At 37.8% G+C, this 21048-nt stretch overlaps 1 protein-coding gene across 1 annotated transcript in view; it reads right to left on the bottom strand.

Moving 5' to 3' along the window:
* The window catches only part of CNTNAP5 (contactin associated protein family member 5), an 868401-nt gene that overhangs the window by 456355 nt on the left and 390998 nt on the right, over window positions 1-21048 (bottom strand). Inside the window, exon 6 of the mRNA XM_007964645.3 lies at window positions 13249-13433. Coding sequence (XP_007962836.3) covers window positions 13249-13433 — 185 coding nt within the window. The remainder of the gene's footprint in view (window positions 1-13248; window positions 13434-21048) is intronic.

The raw sequence follows: 21048 nt of genomic DNA on the forward strand, positions 1-21048 counted from the left end.
ACCTATTAGGAACTTATTAAGGGAAGAAATGCAGAATGCAGATTAATATCATTTATAATTTACAGAAATAAAATTCATCCAATTACTCAACAACTTTTTACAGAGCGTATTTTATATGTCAGGCATAATGCTATAGATATAAATGAAAGTAAAGAAGAAAATCTCATTCTTTATGATGAGCTTAAATTCTATGGCTGGGCTAGAGATGATGAGATAGACAATTTAAAAAATAAGTTTATTTAATTATGTATTATAAAGTAATATGTGTTTTTAAAGAAAGCTATGAATAAAAATAAATCAGTGCATGCAACTTTAAAACAAATATAAGTACTGTCTTTTAAATGATATATTCTTTCTATTGCCTCAGTTTCTCCTTAAAGTACTTTTCTGGATGGAGTAAAACATTCAGAAAGTTTAAAGAGGGTATGCAGTAAAAAGTAAGGCTTTCTTCCTTTTTTGCCCTACTCTCTGAGATTCTAACTTACCTCTTACTTTAGTATCGTTTCAGAAATTTCTATGCCTATACGTGCTTTCATGTTTATATGTTCTCTTCTGTTTTTTAAACACAAAAAAGCTGTTTACACTGCATTGCAAATTGATCACATTGATGTTTTTTCTTTTAACAATCTATATTGGAGATGATTCTGTATCAGAACATATAGGATTGCCTCATTCTTTTTAATGAGTACATTACTCTTTCGTAGAGGTTTGTCAGGCACCAATACATAAGGTGAACCTAAGACCAAAACCTGACCAATAGACTGGTAAAGATAAAAGAGTCATTTAGATTCAGACAGTTTTTTATTTGCACAAACAGCTAAGCAAAGAATAGTCATGCACCGTTGCTGTAGATACCAAGAAGGATGACATCTAAACAAAATGGGTTAGATGACCACAACATGGGCTGTGGGATTCCCATTACTAAGAACACAGGTTTGTTGGTTTTTGTTTGTTTGTTTGTTTTTTGACAGAGGAATTTCACTCTTGTTGCCCAGGCAGGAGTGTAGTGGTGTGATCTCAAGTCACTGCAACCTCCAACTCCCAGGTTCAAGAGATTTTCCTGCCTCAGCCCTCAGTTTCCCGAGCAGCTGAAATTACAGGCGTGTGCCACCATGCCCAGGTAATTTTTGTGTTTTCAGTAGAGATGGGGTTTCATCATGTTGTTGGCCAGGCTGGTCTCAAACTCCTGACCTCAGGTGATACACCTGCCTCAGCCTCCCAAAGTGTTGGGATTATAAGCATGAGCCACTGCACCTAGCCAAGAACCCAATTCTTGATTGAGCTAAACGATTTTGTGTTATGCAGCTCTATTCTGAGAGGAGAGGGCAGAGAACCCCACCCTTTATCACAATCTGAGAGGTGATGAGAAACATGGTGGCCTCCCACAGGGGTGGGGAGGCAAGTGATATGAGTTTTTGGAGCAGCCATTTGCTGGCCCTCACCTTCTTGCATTTCGAGGTATCCTGGCAAGACTCAGATCAGCTGCGGTGCAAGCCTGTGGCTGAGTGGACTCTGGGTACCTGCAAGGAGCACTGTGGCAAAGCTGTTCCCATGCAGGGCTGACCACAATTTTTAATCAAACCCCTTTTTGATAAATTTGTGGGTAATTTCAAATCTGGTATTATACCTAGCATATATTCCATTGCAAACATTTGCTAATAATTATAGGACAAATTGCTGGAAACAGAATTATTGGGTTGAAGAGCATTTTTTTCCAGTTTTGAATAACATCGCCCTTTATTTTATATATTATTAATTACAGTGCCATCAACAGTGTATAAAATATTTCCATTTTCTTCCATGTCACCATGGTATATTTTAACTGTTGGTCTTTACAATATAAGTTAAAAATATTTTAGTGTGGGTTAAACATTTCTTTTTTCATTAGTGAGGTTGAGCATCTTTCCATACATATGGAAGTCATTTGTATTTTTATGTGTTCCTTTTCTTTACCTATTTTTTTCATTGTTACCTGATTTTTAAAAAAATTGTAGAAACTTTTAGCTTATTATTAAAAGTATGATTGTTTAGCTTTATTTATTTATTTATTTGTTTTTCTCACTTCCGTAGGTTATTGGGGAACAGGTGGTGTTTGGTTACGTGAGTAAGTTCTTTGGTGGTGATTTGTGAGGTTTTGGTGCACCCACCACCTGAGCAGTAAACCCTGCACCCAATTTGTGGTCTTTTATCTCTCACTCCCTTCCCACCCCTTCCCCTTGAGCCCCCAAAGTCCACTGTGTCTTTCCCATGTCTTTGCATCCTCATAGCTTAGCAACCACATACAAGTAGGAACATATGATGTTTGCTTTTTCATTCCTGAGTTACTTCACTTAGAATAATAGTTTCCAATCTGATCCAGGTCACTGTTAATGACATTAACTCATTCCCTTTTATGGTTGAGTAGTATTCCATCATATATATATATATATATATATAAAATGATTTATATATATATATATATATATATATATATATATATATATAAAATGGTTTATTTATCCACTAATTGATTGACAGGCATTTGAGTTGGTTCCATGTTTTTGCAACTGCAAATTGTGCTGCTATAAACATGTGTGTGCAAGTATCTTTTTTGTATAATTTCTTTTCCTCTGGGTAGATACCTAATAGCGGGATTGCTAGATCAAATGGTAGTTCCACTTCTAGTTCTTTAAGGAATCTTCACACTGTTTTCCATAGCGGTTGTACTGGTTTACATTGCCACCAGCAGTACAGAAGTGTCCCCTGCTCATCACATCCATGCCAACATCTACTATTTTTGATTTTTTGATTATGACCATTCTTGCAGGAGTAAGATGGTATTGCATTGTGGTTTTGATTTGCATTTTCCTGATCATTAGTGATGTTGAGCAGTTTTTCATACGTTCGTTGTCCATTTGTATATCTTGTTTTGAGAATTGTCTATTCATGTCCTTAGCACACTTTTTGATGGATTGCTTGTTTTTTTCTTGCTAATTTGTTTGAGTTCATTGTAGATTCTGGGTATTAGTCCTTTGTCAGATGTGACAAAAATTGTGAAGATTGTGAAGATTTTCTCCCACTCTGTGGGTTGTCTCTTTATTCTGCTGACTGCTCCTTTTGCTGTGCAAAAGTTCTTTAGTTTAATTAAGTCCCAGCTATTTATCTTTGTTTTTATTACATTTGCTTTTGGGTTCTTGCAAGCCAGTGTCTAGAAGGGTTTTTCCAATGTTATCTTCTAGAATTTTTATAGTTTTCAGATGTGACAAAGATTGTATAGATTGTGAAGATTTTCTCCCACTTTGTGGGTTGTCTGTTTACTCTGCTGAATTCCTTTTGCTGTGCAAAAGCTATTTAGTTTAATTAAGTCCCATGTATTTATCTTTGTTTTAATTACATTTACTTTTGAGTTCTTAGTAATGAAATCTTTGACCAAGCCAATGTCTAGAAGGGTTTTTCTAATGCTATCTTCTGGAATTTTCATAATTTCAGGCCTTAGATTTAAGTCCTTGATTCATATTGAGTTGATTTTTGTAGACGGTGAGAGATGAGGATCTAGTTTCATTCTCCTACAGGCAGTTTGCCAATTATCCAGCACCATTTATTAAATAAAGTGACATTTCTCCACTTTATGTTTTTGTTTGCTTTGTCAAAGATCAGTTGGCTGTAAGTATTAAGGTTTATTTATGGTTCTCTATTTTGTTCGATTGGTCTATGTGCCTGTTTTTCTGCCAGTACCATGCTGTTTTGTTGACTATGGCCTTATAGTATAGTTTGAAATCAGGTAATGTGATGCCTCCAGATTTATTCTTTTTGCTTAGTCTTGCTTTGGCTATGTGGGTTCTTTTTTAGTTCCATATGAATTTTAGAATTGTTTTTTCTAATTCTGTGAAGAATGATGGTGGTATTTTGATGAGGATTGTGTTGAATTTGTATGTAACTTTGGCAGTATGGTCATTTTCACAATATTGATTCTACCCACTCATGAGCATGAGAAGTGTTTTCATTTTTGTGTCATCTATCATTTCTTTCAGCAGTGTTTTGTAGTTTTTCTTGTAAAGTTCTTTCACCTCCTTGATTAGGTATATTCCTAAGTATTTTATTTATTTATTGCAGCTATCGTTAAAAGGGTTGAGCTCTTGATGTGATTCTCAGCTTGGTCACGGTTGGTGTATAGAAGAGCTACATTGATTTTGTATCCAGAAATTTTGCTACATTATTTTATCATTTCTAGGAGCTTCTAGATAAGTCTTTAGGGTTTTCTAGGTAAACAATCATAACATCAGCAAACAGCTAAAATTTTGACTTCCTCTTTACTGATTTGGATGCCCTTCATTTCTTTCTCCTGTCTTACTGCTCTGGCTAGGACTTCCAGCATTATGGTGAAGAGGAGTGGTGAGAGTGGGCATCCTTGTCTTGTTCCAGTTCTCAGAGGGAATGCTTTCAACTTTTCCTCACTCAGTATTATGTTGCCTGTGGGCTTGTCACAGATGACTTTCATTACATTGAAGTATGTCCCTTGCATGCCAATTTTGCTGAGAGTTTTAATCATAAAAGGATGCTAGATTTTGCCAAATGCTTTTCTGATCTTTTGAGATGATCATGTGGTTTTGGTTTTTTATTCTGTTTATGTGGTGTATAATATTAATGACTTGAGTATGTTAAACCATCCCTGCATCCCCAGTATGAAAACCGTTTGATCATGGTGGATTATTGTTTTGGTATGTTGTTGGATTTGGTTAGCTAGTGTTTAGTTAAGGATTTTTGCATCTGTGTTCATCAGGGATGTTGGTCAGTAGTTTTCTTTTTGTTTAAGTCCTTTCCAGGTTTTAGTATTGGAGTGATATTGGCTTCATAGAATGACTTAGGGAGGGTTCCCTCTTTCTCTATCTTGTGGATTAGTGTCAATAGGATTGCTATCAATTCTTCTTTGAATGTATGGTAGAATTCTGCTGTGAATCTGTCTGGTCTTGGACTTTTTTTTTGGTAATTTTTTGATTACCATTTCAATCTTGCTGCTTGTTATTGGTCTGTTCAGAGTATCTAATTCTTCCTGATGTAAGCTAGGAAGGTTGTATCTTTCCAGAAATTTATCCATCTCCTCTAGGATTTTTAGTTTATGTGCATAAAGGTGTTTATAATAGTCTTTAATTGTCTTTTGTATTTCTGTGGTGTCAGTTGTAATATCTCTTGTTTCGATTCTAATAGAGCTTATTTGGTTTTTTTCTCTTCTTTTTTTGGTTAATCTTGCTAATAGTCTATAAATTTTATTTATCTTTTCAGAGAAACAGTTTTTTGTTTCATTTATCTTTTGTATTTTTTAAATTCCATTTCATTTACTTTTTCTCTGATCTTGATTATTTCCCTTCTTCTACTGGATTTCAGTTGAGTTTGCTCTTGTTTCTCTAGTTCCTTGAGGTGCGACCTTAGATTGTTTGCTTGTACTCTTTCAGACTTTTTGATGTAGGCATTTAGGGCTGTGAACTTTCCTCTTAGCACTGCTTTCGCTGTATCCCAGAGGTGTTGATAGGTTGTGTCACAAATTCATTCAGTTCAAAATACTTTTTAATTTCCATCTTGATTTCATTTTTGACTGAATGATCATTCAGGAGCAAGTTATTTAATTTCCATGTATTTGCATCATTTTGAAGGTTCCTTTTGGCATTGATTTTCAGATTTATTCCCCCATGGTCTGAGCAAGTGTTTGATATAATTTCAGTTTTCTTGAATTTATTGAGGTTCATTTTGTGGCCTATCATTTCCTCTATCTTGGAGAACATTCTATGCACTGTTAAATAGAATGTCTGTGGTTGTTGGGTGGAATGTTCTGTAAATATCTGTTAAGTTCATTTTTTCCAGGGTGTAGTTTAAATCCATTGTTTCTTTGTTGACTTTCTGTCTTGACTACCTTTCTAGTGCTGTCAGTGGAGTATTAAAGTCCCCCACTATTATTTAGTTGCTCTCTATACCTTAGGTCTAGTAGTAATTGTTTTACAAATTTGGGAGCTCCAGACTTAGGTGAATATGTATTTAGGATTGTGATAATTCCCTGTTGGACAAGGCCTTTTATCATTATATAAAGACCCTCTTTGTCTTTTTTAACTGCTGTTGCTTTAAAGTCTGTTTTGTCTGATATAAGAATAGCTACCCCTGCTCACTTTTGTTGTCCATTTTCATGGGACTTCTTTTTCCATCCCTTTACTTTAGGTTTATGTGAGTCCTTATGTGTTAGATGTGTCTCTTGAAGGCAGCAGATAGTTGGTTGGTGAACTCTTATCCATTCTGCAATTCTTTATCTTTTAAGTGGAGCATTTAGGCCATTTATATTCAATGTCAGTATTGAGATGTGGGGTAACATTCCATTCATCGTGCTATTTGTTGCCTGTACACCCTGTTTTTTGTTTTTGTTTTTTTAACTGTATTTTTTGTTTTGCAGATCCTGTGAGATTTATGCTTTAAAGAGGCTCTGTTTTGACGTGTTTCCAGGATTTGTTTCAAGATTTAGAGCTCCTTTTAGCAGTTCTTATAGTGCGGGCTTGGTAGTGGCAAATTCTCTCAGCATTTGTTTGTCTGAAAAAGACTGTGTCTGTCCTTCATTTATAAAGCTTAGTTTGGCTGGGTACAAAATTCTTGGTTGATAATTGTTTTGTTTGTGGAGGTTGAAGATAAGGCCCAATCCCTTCTAGCTTGTAGGATTTCTGCTGAGAAATCTGCTGTTAATCTGATAGGTTTTCCTTTATAGGTTACCTAGTGTTTTTGCCTCATGGCTCTTAAGATTCTTTCCTTCATCTTATCTTTAGATAACCTGATGACAATGTGTCTAGGCAATAATTTTTTGGCGATGAATTTCCCAGGAATTCTTTGAACTTCCTGTATTTGGATGTCTATTTCTCTAGCAAGGCCAGGGAAGTTTTCCTTGATTACTCTCTCAAACATTTAGATTTCTCTTCTTCCTTGGGAATGCCAATTATTCTTGGTTTGATTGTTTACCATAATCCCAGATTTCATGAAGGATTTATTCATATTTTCTTATTCTTTTCTCTTTGTCTTTCTTGGATTGGGTTTATTCAAAAACCTTGTCTCTGAGCTCTGAAGCTCTTTCTGCTACTCGTTTCATTCTATTTTTGAGAATTTTGAGAGCATTTTGTGTTGATTCTGAAAGTTTTTATTGTTTTTTATTTGTTATTTATTTCACTGAATATTTCTCCCTTCACTTCTCATATGATTTTTTTTTGTTTCCTTACATCAGGCTTCAACTTTCTCTGGTGCCTCAATGATTAGCTTAATACCTAACTTTCTGAATTATTTTTTAGGTAAATCAGGAATTTCTTCTTGGTTTGGATGCATTGCCAGAAAGCTACTATAATTTTGGGGGAGGTGTTAAAGAACCTAGTTTTGTCATATTACCAGAGTTGGTTTTCTGGTTCCTTCTCATTTGGGTAGTCTATGTAAGAGGGAAGGTCTAGGACACAAGGCTGTTGTACGGTTCTGTATGTCGCACTGGGTGTTTCCTTGATGTAGTACTCTCCTTCTTTTCCTAGAGATGTGGCTTTCTGAGAGCTGAGCTGTAGTGATTGTTATCTCTCTTCTGGATCTGGCCACCCACCAAGTCTACCAGGCTCTGGGCTGGTACTGAGGGCTGTCTGCATAGAACTGTCTGTGGGTCTCTCAGCCATGGATATGGGCATCAGCTCCAGTGGAGGTTGTAGGAGGGTGAAATGGACTCTGTGAGGGTCTGTAGCTTTGTTTGATTAATGCACTATTTTTGTTCTCATTGGCCTCCTCCTGGGAGCTGGCATTTTCAAGAGAGCATCAGCTATGGTAGCATGGAGAGGAACAGGTGGTGGCCAGGGCCCCAGAACTCCCAAGAGTATATGCCCTTTGTCTTCATTTACCAGGGTGGGTAGAGAATGACCATTAGATGGGGAAGGGCTAGGCATGTCTGAACTGAGACTCTACTTGGGCACGTCTTGCTGCAACTGCTGTGGAGGATGGAGGTGAGGTTCCCAGGTCAATGAAGTTACGTTCCTAGGAGGATTGTGGGTGCCTTTGCTGTGTCATGCAGGTTGTCAGGGAAGTGGGCAAGGCTGGCAGTCACAGGCTTCACCCAGCTCCCATGCAACACAAAGGGCTGGTCTCACTCTCAATGTGCCCCACCCTCAACAGCACCAAGTGTGTTTCCAAGCAGTGGGAAAGCAGGGTTGTGAACTTCTCCCAGGCTACCCACCTCCCAGCTGCAAAAATAAGTAGGGCTTTCCTGCTTCCCCTACCTGTGGAGTCTGAACACTGGATTCATGCCCTCCCTTGTGTTCTGGCCAGGAGACTTCTCAGTGGATTCAGATTGTTACAAAGTTCAGCTAGAGATTTCCTTCTCCCTATGGCCTTTTCTAAGTGCCTCTGGTAACCCTCCTGAAGGTCCACTGCGAAGCAAGGCAGCAATTGACTCAGCAAGCCTAAAGGGATTTTCCTGCTGCTTCATGTGGGCATTTTGCTCAGCTTTCTAAATTCAATGAGCTCCAAGTAAGGTCAGAATCTTCTCCTGTAATCTAGACCTTCGGGTTCCCCAGTGGGGGTTTGTGTTCAGGGGCAGATGATCCCTCTTGTGTGGGATGATCTCCCTTTCCCGCCACAGTTTGGGCACTCGCAGTATTTGGGGTGTCTCCTGGGTCCTGCAGGAGCAGTCCGCTTCCTTTGGAGGGTCTGTGGGTCCTCTGGGCTTTTGTAATGTATTCCTGCAGTCTTTTTGGAGCAAAAGTTCATGATGCGAGCCTCCACTCGCTGTTCTGCCTGTCCGAGTGGGAAGTGCAATTTAGCCCTGCCTCAAAAGTGTGATTTTTTTTGAAGTACTTTTTAAAGTTCTTGGGAGGGTGACTATATAGAATTTTTTTTTTTTTTTTTTTTTTTTTGGTGAACAGTCACATGGTTTTCAAAAATTTTACATAGACAAAATTTTTTGTATGTTTTAGTTCCAAGTTGCTGGATTTTATGCCATTCCTAGAAGAATCTCCAACACTCTTACGTTTAAAAAATATAATCTCTATTTAAAACTTCTGTGAAACTTATTCTTAGAGATTAAACATCTATGTATTTTAAAATGTTCAGTTCAATCTAATTTTTTGGGTTTTTTTGACTAAGAATTTTCATTGAGAATATATTTTGTACTTTGTAAAATGCCTTTTCAGTATCTATTAAGTGATAATATATAAATCAAATATGTATGTGTGTATATATACACATTATGTATTTGTGTGTACATATATACATTATGTGTGTGTGTGTGTGTATATATTTTTTTAAAGAAACAGGGTTTTATTCTGCTACCCAGGCTGGAGTGCAGTGGTGCTATCATAGCTCACTGCAGCCTCAAACTGGGTTCAAGCCATCCTCCCTCCTCAGTCTCCCAAGTAGCCGGGACTACAGAAAAACCACCGCGCCTGACTCCTAAATCATATATATTTTTCAAATATGTTTTCAACAGTTTAAGAGCTTACAAAATAGCTATGTAAAACAAGATTACTGAACAGTCTTGATAAGAAAAGACTCCTTGGATTACAAAAATGTTAGAAAAGAATTATTTTTTCTAAAGTCCTAAAAATATCTTTTTTCTCAAGCCCTTCTGCTCCAGGCTGGAATTAAACTGAGCTGCTACAGTCTTTCTCTCGCAGCATTTGGAGAAGTCACATGGGTTAAGTGATGTAAACTGAGAAGACATTCTAATGAGAAGTAAAGGATCACATTCTGCCTCTTTTTTTTTTTTTTTTTTTGGCAGCAGATTCTGTGAGCTCTTGTCTGTTTGCTTTCTGGGCAGGAAGGGAAACAGACCACTGCAAACATCTTAGTGCAGCAAAGTTCACACTAGTTGCTTTACAGAAAGTCATTGTGCCATTTGATTGATATCCCTAAGGTGCTACAAGATGAGGAATGAAAGCTACTACCTTTTCTTGCCATTATTACCACATCATGGTAAAGAGTGAAAAGAAACATAGGTTGCCATAATTATATTTGCTTTGGTATAAAATTAGAAAGGGTACAGAAGTATATATCAGAGTAGCACATGCTCCAAAAATTAGTCATTGGCACACAAAGACATGACTGTCATCCTCTAGCTGGTGATATCCAGGCCTCATTTGTGCACATATGGGTGCATGGCAGAAAGCAAATCAATGTAGATTCTAATTGATATGCAACATTGTGATAAAATAGACCTTAGATTTATATATCCTGTTTAGCTCCATTCCTTCCAACAGGGGTGCGAATTTTGCTTCTGGATGACTGAAGTTAGAAATTTTTATTTCCCAGGTTTACACAGCCAGTTAGTGGTCATATGGTAAGTAGAACACAGGGTTTCTACACCAGGGTCCTTTCATCTCTACACAGACTCTGGAGTGAATCTTCAAAGGCTGGAGGCTTCTCCTGACACATAACTCTTGTCTTCCAGTACACCTAATGTCAAACGCCACTATTACAACCAATCTGTCTTCTTTTATGATCATTGCAGCAAGCTGGCTGAACAATCTGGAGAAGACTTGAATTCCCTAAAGCAGAGGTTGCTTCGGAGGAACGTTTCAAGGTGTCTCTTTCCTAGGGAGCACATTTTATAAGGCACCAAGACATTTCATGCACGCCCTGAAGAAATCAGTTCCAGCTTCTTCGGATTTCATTTCCCTAAATGCTGACTTTCACTGTAATGTCACTCGGCTGTGATTTCATACAGATTCCATACACAAGAGACAAAAAATAAGCAGACATGGGCTTGTAATAAACGTTAAATCTGGCAACAGAGTGAATTTTAGAACCATCTTCTGGGACATTAAAGGGAAAGTGGGGGGAATGAGATGATTTTATAGGTTTTTTTTTTTTTTTTTTGGCTGCTGCTGTTGTTGTCTTCGAGTTTATAAAAGATATCTCTTTTCTTTTAGGTGGTTCCAATATTGAGTGTGTTCTTTCTTTTGCCAATCAATTAAACAAGTCGACAAAGGAGAGCGATTGATATTCACAGATTTCCAGTTTTCAGCAACTCAAAAATATCCACCTGTTATCTTGTATTCTGAGTCAAAGAGTGACAAATTCTTTTTTGAAGTTAATGAATGGCATATTTTATCTACAGTCTACTAAACTAAGGTTAAGATCAAAAGAGCTTTCTTATTCTCATGATACTGACTGAAAAAATAAGTCCCGAATTTTCAATTATTCATCTCCACCTCCACCGTTCTATTATCTATCCCACTAGTGATTGAAATTGTCTCCTAGCAGGCTGTCCAGGGTAGGACACAGGAACACACACACACACACACACACACACACACAGGTATGTATGTGTCGGTGTGCCATGACTGTGTATCCAAACATAAGATTATTTTAATGATATTAACAATGTGTAGCCCACAATTTATGAATAATGATAAAATATGCCATAATCTATTATTGTCAGTTCTGTACAAACAGCTGAGTTTTATAGAATGCTTTTGCTGACCTTTGTTGAATGATTTTATCTGTAGCACATGAAGTCTCTGTCATATATTCTTTTTGAAAGATTTCTTTATTTCCTTAACAACCCTTTAAAAATGTAAAACTTAGTCTTAACTCACGCATCATAAAAAAACAAGCCAGGTAGTCTTCTGACCCCTGGTTTAGACAATCCACAAAACAATAAAGCAGTCCCTAATTTGTAATGTATGTCAACCTCTGTGGTATAAGTATTTCCACTATGGTAGACTTCAAGCTGTCAAAGGGATTTCACTGAACATGGAATTGGGGAGAGCTGTGTGGTCGCAGCCCAACATACAGTATCCCCACAACACAGATAGAACAGTCATGCAATTCCTCCAGAGCACCTTTGGTTAAAAGAGACAGCAAATCAATATAATATAGTGAAATAATTAGAAATCAATGAGTTTATTAGCTTTTAAAACTAATTTCAAGTTTATATAACTTAATTATTATTAGTATTATTTTTAAGACGGAGTCTTGCTCTGTCTCCTGGGCTGGAGTGCAGTGGCACAATCTCGGTTCACTGCAAGCTCCGCCTCCCGGTTTCAAGCGATTCTCCTGCCTCAGCCTCCCGAGTATGAGAGACTACAGGCACCCACCACCACGCCTGGCAGATTTTTTGTGTTTTTGGTAAGGACGGGGTTTCATCATGTTAACCAGGATGGTCTCTATCTCCCGACCTCATGATCTGCTGGTCTCGGCTTCCCAAAGTGCTGAGATACCGGCCTGAACCACCATGCCCAGCCAACTTAATTTTTAATAACGGCTAGGTTAACCAAGAGCTCACAAAAATTTCTGAAAATCTACAACTTGAAACTCATAAACTGGTAACAAGCTGACTCAAACACACCACTGATGGCCCATTGTTTTGAATTTCATAAATACTGGACTGTTTGACATTTTTTAAACCATGCTCTGTCATGCCTCCCCAGTCTTTTCACCCTATTCTTTTAAGACTTAGCAGCCTCTCCTGCTAGAAAACTGCTGCCATTTTTCAAGGTTGAATTAAATGCCCTGTTTCCTATATAAATATAAAATTTCTATATTCCAAACCTTCAGTGACAGGGGCTTCATCCACTGTAGCCTTTACCTCCTTGTTCTGCAAGGGCTTATCTCAGTTTATCCAATTCAGAGACTGAATATTTATGGCCCAGCAGAGCCTGGTATACAGCAGGGGCACAATATGCATTCCTTGAACTGAACTACTAGCAAAAACGGCGAACTCTTGGCTGCCAGTTTGCAGAGCTTTGTGCAACTTTCTTTGTATTGTAGAACTGGTGCATTTCACTGTACCTCTTCTACAAGACAGCAGGGAAGAAACAGCTCACCATGGTATTAGTCAAAAGTTTGCATCGGAAGAGTGAAAGTCAAAGGGTAGTGTCTTGACTGCAGGTTTTAGATTCCATGGGTTTTGTTTGTAATTTAAATATCTTTCATCACCACACATAACTGAAGTCTTTTTTTAAGGAGGTACATAACCAAGAGACTAGGCAGTGGCACAGAAAGGTTACAAGCAGGGAAAAAAAAAAAAAAAATGAGGAGACCTGCTGACTTTAAAATGCACACACCTGCTATCTTGTGGTTTAACCCTCACTCCCTCACTGGTCAGATTCTCTGGCTGCACGCCTTTCCTTGTAGACTATCTGGCATAGATGGAGGAAGTAAGTCCCAGGGTAAGACTCCTCAGTGCCCCACCACTTCTCTCAGTTGCTCTGCTCACTGATTTTCTTGCTGCGTTCATTGAAGCAAGGGGCCTGGGAGGTGCAGGGAGGATCAACTCACCTCATAGTCAATGTCTAATGCATCCGTCTCGCCCTTGGTGCGGAAGTGCTGTGTGTGCTTGTCCACCGTGAAGTTCACCTGCTTGCCCACCCGCTCGATGAGGACCGAGTGCCAGTGCTGGTCATCCAGGAGGCTGCCCAGGGTGGCAGAGGGCAGGCTGCTGCTGAGCCGCGCTTTGCTGTCATCTGTGAAGAGGGGAGGAAGGCAGGATGATATCTGTGTCCAAGGGCAGCTTTGCACACCAGAATGCTCCACAAGCAAAGGCAGCTATCTCTGTTCTAAAGGCAAAGAATGATGTCTCCCTACAGACCAGGAACTGTGCTGGACCTGGGAAGTAATAACAGGCTTTGCCCACAGATTCCAGAATCAAATTCAATATGCATACCTCCTTCTAGACAAAATAGGGCATGTTTTCAAGACTTGAAAAAATAAATAATACAAGGAACTATGCCCTTATGGCTACATAAATATGATTGAAAATGGGGATTTTGTTTTTAGAAAGAATGAATATTCTTTGAGTTTGAATGGTTCTTGAGTGGAGAAAGCCAATTAGGAGCTGTGCCTAGGAGGAGGAGTAAAGCTGGGATACATAAAGGGAAGACAGCTAGTAAGTTTCTGGGCAAAAGCAGCGGCAAGGAAATAATCATCTCATATGCCATGGCTGAGTACCTACTGTATGCACGGCACTTAGGAAGAAATAACCTTCATCTTTAATCCTCTAAGGGAAAATTATCATCTCCATTTGACAAATAGGAACCCTGAGGCTCAGGGAGATGAGGCATGCATGCCTCAGGTACAGTCAGGACTTGAATGGAGGTCTGCCTCATCCTTTTTACTTTGACCACAGCTATGGATCATGGCTCAAGTCATACTGTTGAGGATTTAGCTTCTGTTGAGTTTGGAAGACCCCCTTGAGAAGACATGAGAGATGCAGCTGGAAAGGCATGCTTTGCAACCCAACCTGCCTGGTTCCCCCTCCCCCTCCTTCTCTCTCAAGTCTATAGAAGTCCCTGGCCGTACCCTTCTACCAAAAAGATTACAGCTTCTATCTTCCCCTGCGGAAATTGCTTCAACCTTAGCAAAATGAACAATTAAATAGAACTAACGTTTGGGTATATAGACATTTTCAATTTTTGCAACATTTTATATATTAAGTCCCTTAGTAACTGAAAGCTAAATGTCTCTCTCTTCCTTCTTGGGAAGTGTTTTCTCCAGTACAGCTGCAGCAGCCTGTTCAACGGTGTGATGTTCAGCAGGCAGGAGCTGCCACTTCCCCGAAGGCTGCTCACTCCCACCTCCAATATGGCCCAAAGCACCATTACCTTCACTGAGTAACTTGGATGCTTCCTATAGGGCTGGGGGCATCAAACTCATTATAATTAGAAAAGTGAAGCTGGTGAATTAATAGCTGACTTGGTTTCATGGGTTTATTCACTGTTTGTTGCACAGCTTCTTAGTTTTCATTCTTTGATGGATTACGCTGATGAATTAAAAGATATTTTCATTTTTTCTCCCTCCCTTTCTTTCTCTATGGAAAGGTATTGTGAGTCAGGTGTGGTGGCTCACACCTGTAATCCCACCACTTTGGGAGGCCAAGGCAGGCAGATCACCTGAGGTCAGGAGTTTGAGACCAGCCTGGCCAATGTGGTGAAATCCCATCTCTACTAAAAATACAAAAAAAAAAAAAATTAGCCAAGCAAGGTGACAGGTGCCTGTAATCCCAGCTACTTGGGAGGCTCAGGCAGGAGAATCGCTTGAACCTGTGAGGTGGAGGTTGCAGTGAGCTGAGATCACACCATTGCACTCCAGCCTGGGCCAGGCCACAAGAGCAAAACTCCATCTAAAAAAGAAAAGAAAGGTATTGTGATCTACCCGAGCTGGTCACAGTGACAGGTAATGTATCAAGGAGACACGGAGTTTAAAGGTATACCGTCCTCTCCAAAGGTCTTAGTGTAGAGATGCTAATCAAATAAATCTATAAAACATATGCAGGTTTCCAGCACTTAGTGCACAGAGCCATGAAAATGCGAAGTGTGGTGCTGTGAAACGCTCCTTATGCAGCAGGGACAGGCTGAAACCTGAGGGAAGGAGAAGCATGGTTGCAAGGCCAGGAGAAGCAGCAGCCAGGGTTAGAAATGTAGGGGAGCGTGGCCCAAGACTTCCAGCGGCTGAGTGCCAGGAGCTCGTCGGCCTGGATCCCATTATCCAGGATTTTGTATGCCAGGTTACACGGTTTACCTCTTTTTTAAGAAATGGAACGTTGAGTAGGCAGAGGTTACTAATGCAGATTACTGTGTTGTTTTGTTTGTTTGGTTGGTTGGTGGGTATTTGTTGTTGTTGTTGTTTTTGAGATGCAGTCTCCCTGTGTCATCCAGGCTGGAGCAAGTACAATGGCACGATCGGGGCTCACTGCAACTCTTGCCTCCCAGGTTCAAGTGATTCTCCTGCCTCAGCCTCCAGAGTAGCTGGGATTACAGGTGGGGGCCACCACACGAGGCAAATTTTTCATGTTTTTGGTGGAAAAGGGTTTTCATCATGTTGACCAGGCTTGTCTCCAACTCCTGACCTCAAGTGATCCCCCACCCCAGCCTCCCAAAGTGCTGGGATTACAGGCGTGAGCCACCGTGCCCGGCCAGCAGATTACTTTTAAGAAAGGTTATTGTGGCAGCTGTGTGGGAATTGGATTAGAAGGTAAGACTGGCTATAAGATTGGCCATAATCTGGATAGATGGGGCATAATGGGGCTCAGGCAAGAAGAGTACAGGAAGAACAGGATCCAAGTAATGATGAGGCGTGGCAGGAGGTGGCCTCCAACTGATGGAGATAGAATAAAGAACACCACCACCGCCACCCTACACACAGTTTTTATTTATAAGATGAAATGATTCAGGAGCTAACATTGGCTGAAGGAAACTTTATGCTTTATAAACTGTCAGTTCTAGATGTAACAAGGCAGGTAGATTTAATATTGGAGTTTTCACTTTGAAATTGAGCTACATCTCACTTTTTTCTTAAAATAAGAAAGGCATTGAACAATAATTTATTAATAAGTCCAAATTCTAAACATTTGAAAATTTAAACTCATTATACATCACACACACACAAACACACACACACAAAACCACCACCAACAACAACCACAAAAAACAGGGCAAGGAATTACACCATTTCTCCAACTTGTTTGTTCTATGTGCTGTTTGTGTCTTTAATGATCTCGTGAGTTCTTTAATAGAGCCAATAATAATAATGATTAAAATAAAATATTTTAATATTTTCCACACTATCCTGCTTCAAAAGATAAATTTTATCAATATTATGAATCAGTCAAACTGATTTTATTTTTTATGTAACTTTGGGTATAGTAACACACCCTCCCTCCCTCCCTTCCTCACTTCCTCCATCTGCTCATCTTCTATAGCCCCAGGTAATCACTGCTGTTAACATCTTGCTTGTGCTTCCAGAAAAATATTAGGTGTATGCAAGCAGCAAACATAGATTTTCTTTATTTCTACTCATTTAATTTTTTACCCTGATGGTAAAATACAATGTGCATTTATCTCCAACTTTCTATTTTTATTTAATCTATCCTGAAAATCTTTATCAAAATATAAAGAGCTTTCCCATCCTTTTTATAACTGCATAGTATTCCATGCTCTAATACGTATACATATAATATATATGATCTATATACATGTAATATGATACATAATTATATATGATCATATATATGATATATAGAACATATCATATTTCACTTAATGAGCTCTTAGTGATACAAATTTAGATGTTTCTACTTACTTTAGATCTCTAAAACTGTTGAGATACTTTATTATGTGGACAATATCTTGCTTGGGCACAAGCATCTTTGTAGCATTCATTCTTAGATGAAGAATTGGAGGACAAAGGCTTTCATGTCGGCAATTTTGACAAACGCTGCCAAAATGTCCTATATAAAGACCGTGCCTATTTAAATGCCTAGGAGTGCCTTTACCACAGGCTTGTCAACAACATATGGTCTAGCGTTAAAATTTTGCCTGTCTGGTAGGTTAAAAAAGTGTATTTCTGAGTATATTTAATATGCATTTATTTTAATAAGCATGAGGTGGAAAATCTTTTTAGTTTTGTTTCCTTGTCTTTGAACTGTCTCTTCCTATATTTTGCCTGTGATATGAATTTTGAAAATACCTTTTTGCCTTTCTTTATTTGTTTTTTGATGTTGTTTTTCTGTTTTTGTTTGTTTGATTGATTTTTTAAATTCACTACTCAGGTATTTGTGCATTGGGAACAAATCCATCATTTTTCTTATTAATTCTGGATTTGTATCATAGTTTAAATGGTTCTCCTTATTCTGAGATCACTGAAGAATTCTTCTAATTTTCTCTACTTCCTTTCCACCGAAATTTTTGCTGATGTACTGTATGAGACACAGTTCTACCTTTATGTTTTGAGATGGCTACCAAATTGTCTCAGTTCTACTATTTTAAAATCCTTGAGTGGTCTTAGTTAGTGAAATAGATTGTATAACTTTCAAATGGCAGGAGAACACTAGTAAATTGGATAGGGTGGTATTTGTTATGTTGACTGGATCAAGGCAATCTAAGTACATGATTTAGATCTTCAAATCCTAAAGCTTCCAGTAGTAGGTTATGTTGGTTGTTGCTTACTGTACCCTTCTTGCATCCACTGACACCATCACCACCACCATCTCAATGGACAGAAACATCTCCGTGGTATAGAAGAGTGGGAAGCAGAGCCAGCATCAGTAACCTTACCTTTACCCTCTTCAAGGTCTAATGTCAGTCCTTTCTCTCCTGGGTCTTAACTTTGGCTCAGAAAGTTTGCTACTCTCATTGCATCCAACAATTCTGTTTCTTATAATTTTAAGACTTTAGGAAAATAAAAGTACTTCTTCTTAAATAAATAGTGACTACCTTTCATTTACTGCATCTAATGAAACCATAAACTTAATTAACACACTTATCATTTTATGCAGTGTAGCTCATGAAATTTTATGAATACTTAGAGCAATTTGTTGACCTTTTCTCAAAAGTGGATTAGCATTGCTCCTTGTTTACATTTTTCACTTACTTAGTGCATATATATATATACCCAAAGATACATATATATATGCCCTTGTTTACATTGTTCATTTACTTAGTGTGTGTGTGTGTGTGTGTGTATATGTATATATATGCCCAAAGATAATGCAAAATTGAGTCCCACCAATTTTATGGAAAAACATTTCAGTTAGTATCAAGGGACTTAAACTAATGTTTACAACTTTTTGCCTAGTAAACCACTTTCTGTAAATGTATTCTAAAAAAGCAAGCTGAAATGTTGTGGAAAAATTTTTAAGTGGCTAGTGATTTAAAAATTGCATATAATATGCAATAATTTGGAAGGAGAAAAAAAATCTGAGTACATTTAGGTAGACTCACTGGATGAAGCATTATATTAAATAGCCATCAAAATATTTATAAAATACATTATTTCAAAAGTTGTGACTGCGCTTTTTGATAACATTAAAAGTAATTTTTAATAAATAGAATACTCAATAATTAGACTATACTGATTTAAAATATACATGAGCAGAAGACAAACGTACAAAATATAGACTAAATACAAGTCTGGAAAAGGCACAAATAAGCACTATGTGTGGGTAAAATTGAATAATGCATTTACCACAATCATTTTTTTTTTCTTTTCTCTGTATTTTAGAGTGAGCATAACTATTTTGGATAATGAGAAAAATAAACTTAATTAAAAACACAATCCTGACACTGCATAGTATATTTGTTGAAGACTATATATCAGAGATGTGTACTTGGGAATTACAAATTACTTATTAATTAACCAAAAAGGAGCACCTATGGATAAATCTCATCACTCCTTCTCCATTATATAGTTATTATATACCAACACTCAAATATCTTATATCAAAACAAGTTTAGTGAAACTGGGTTTGGTTAAAAAATTGGGAAAAGAAAATTTCTGCTCTTCATTAAAAAAGGATGTTTAGAATTGTATTTATGAGAAGAGTAGGATGGTAGTCCTCAGAAACGTTTCGTTTTCCATAGAAATTTCCATTATTAGAGATCACAAAACACTTAATTCTCAAGAAATTGTCATTCTTAAAATCTTAGAATATCGATTTTAAGTTTTATCTCAGTGGCATTTGAGGTTCAATTACTAGTTTTAACTAGTTTCTAATTTCTTAAGACAAAGATAAAAGTTTTCATGGGCAATTGTGAAGGACAAAAACAATAAAACTAGACAGAAACTAACTTTGGGATCAGAAATAGATAAGGGAAATAATTATTTCTAATGAAATAAAACTTGTTTTCATGTGGTTTAAAATATAGTTAAAATGAAATAATATATATACTACCCAAGGCCTTGAGAAATACAAAAATTTTTATAGGAAGCTTGAAATGTTTGCAAAACACGTTTAACTTTACCTATTTATTCTCCCTCCACCTCAAGATGCTGTGGATACGCATGCCAATTCTTTCACCCTTACTTAGAATTCACATTTTCTGGTAAAGGGCATGCATGTGGCACTGTTTTCACCCAAATGCCTTGTTTGATTAAATCTTCTTGCTAGGTCTTATCTTAACTGTTCAAACATGGATACCACTTTAACTTTCGTAATCTGTGAATTTCAGACAGCCTGGGAAAAGGGGGATGGGAACTCTCGTGTTTAAGATTGTATTTGAGCAAAAAAAAAAAAAAAAAAAAAAAACAAACAAACAAAAAAAGTCATTCTTGAAAAGGGTTTGATTCACTATTGATAAAACAGGTGGCCACTCATGTGAATTCCCTCATGACTGCCTCTATCAGATCATCAGAATCAACTTTTCCACCCACCTTTAATTTGTCAGATTATCAACACCGATATTCACTTGTATTTCTTAAGCTTCTCACACAAGTTAAACACTTCACATATGTTGTTCTAATTATTCCTGGCCATAATAACCCTGCAGAAAGGTTGGTCTCCAAGAAGCCACAAGATTTACCTAAGGACTCAAAGAACTGGGGTTACAACCCAATTCTATTTGACTCCAAAGCTAAAACTCTCTCCACTACTTTTAGTGGAAAAATGGATACTCTCATTCTCCCTCATTTCTCACGCTCTTACTATCTGTATCTCCCATATACGCATGTAAGTTGTGTAGCTTAGTAGGAAGGGAGGACATTCGTTTGCAAAGGAATTTAATGGATCGGAAAACAGAGAGCTGTAGAAAAGTAAAACGGGGCAACACTAAGAAGGCAGGACATGACACAGAATGAGAAGACAAATTGCACCTCCCTGTTCCAGCCAGTATTATAAAGGTACTCCCTTTCAACTTGGTTTGGCAATATGCAAGGCTAGTGAATGGTCTCCTAAGTATCTAAGTGAGAGCTCTGGAGAAAATAAGAAACGGACAGGAAACAATGTGATTTCAATGGACTTGAGCTTCAATCCAGAGCAAGTCTCTATGTTTCTCTAAAGCATGAAACACATGTCCTTAGTTGTTAAGAAATTTCTCAATCGTATTGACTAAAAACACTCTCCAGATTTAGGAGCTGTTGCTCTACTGTGGTGTCTAACTTGTGTCCATCTTCTGTGACTTTGCTATCTTCGCAAACATTATCTTAATACATTTCTTACATGATTTTGATGATGCATAGTTATTTAATTTCCAATTAATATAACCAAGCTAAAAGGTAAGTAGAAATAACTATTTTACTAGGTTGAGAGCCTCTTGAATATAGATACTGATAAATCCAACTTTTAACCCCCAGTGCAGAATTCAGTGC

This window comes from Chlorocebus sabaeus, chromosome 10 (assembly GCF_047675955.1).
Source record: "Chlorocebus sabaeus isolate Y175 chromosome 10, mChlSab1.0.hap1, whole genome shotgun sequence".
Classification (NCBI taxonomy): domain Eukaryota; kingdom Metazoa; phylum Chordata; class Mammalia; order Primates; family Cercopithecidae; genus Chlorocebus; species Chlorocebus sabaeus.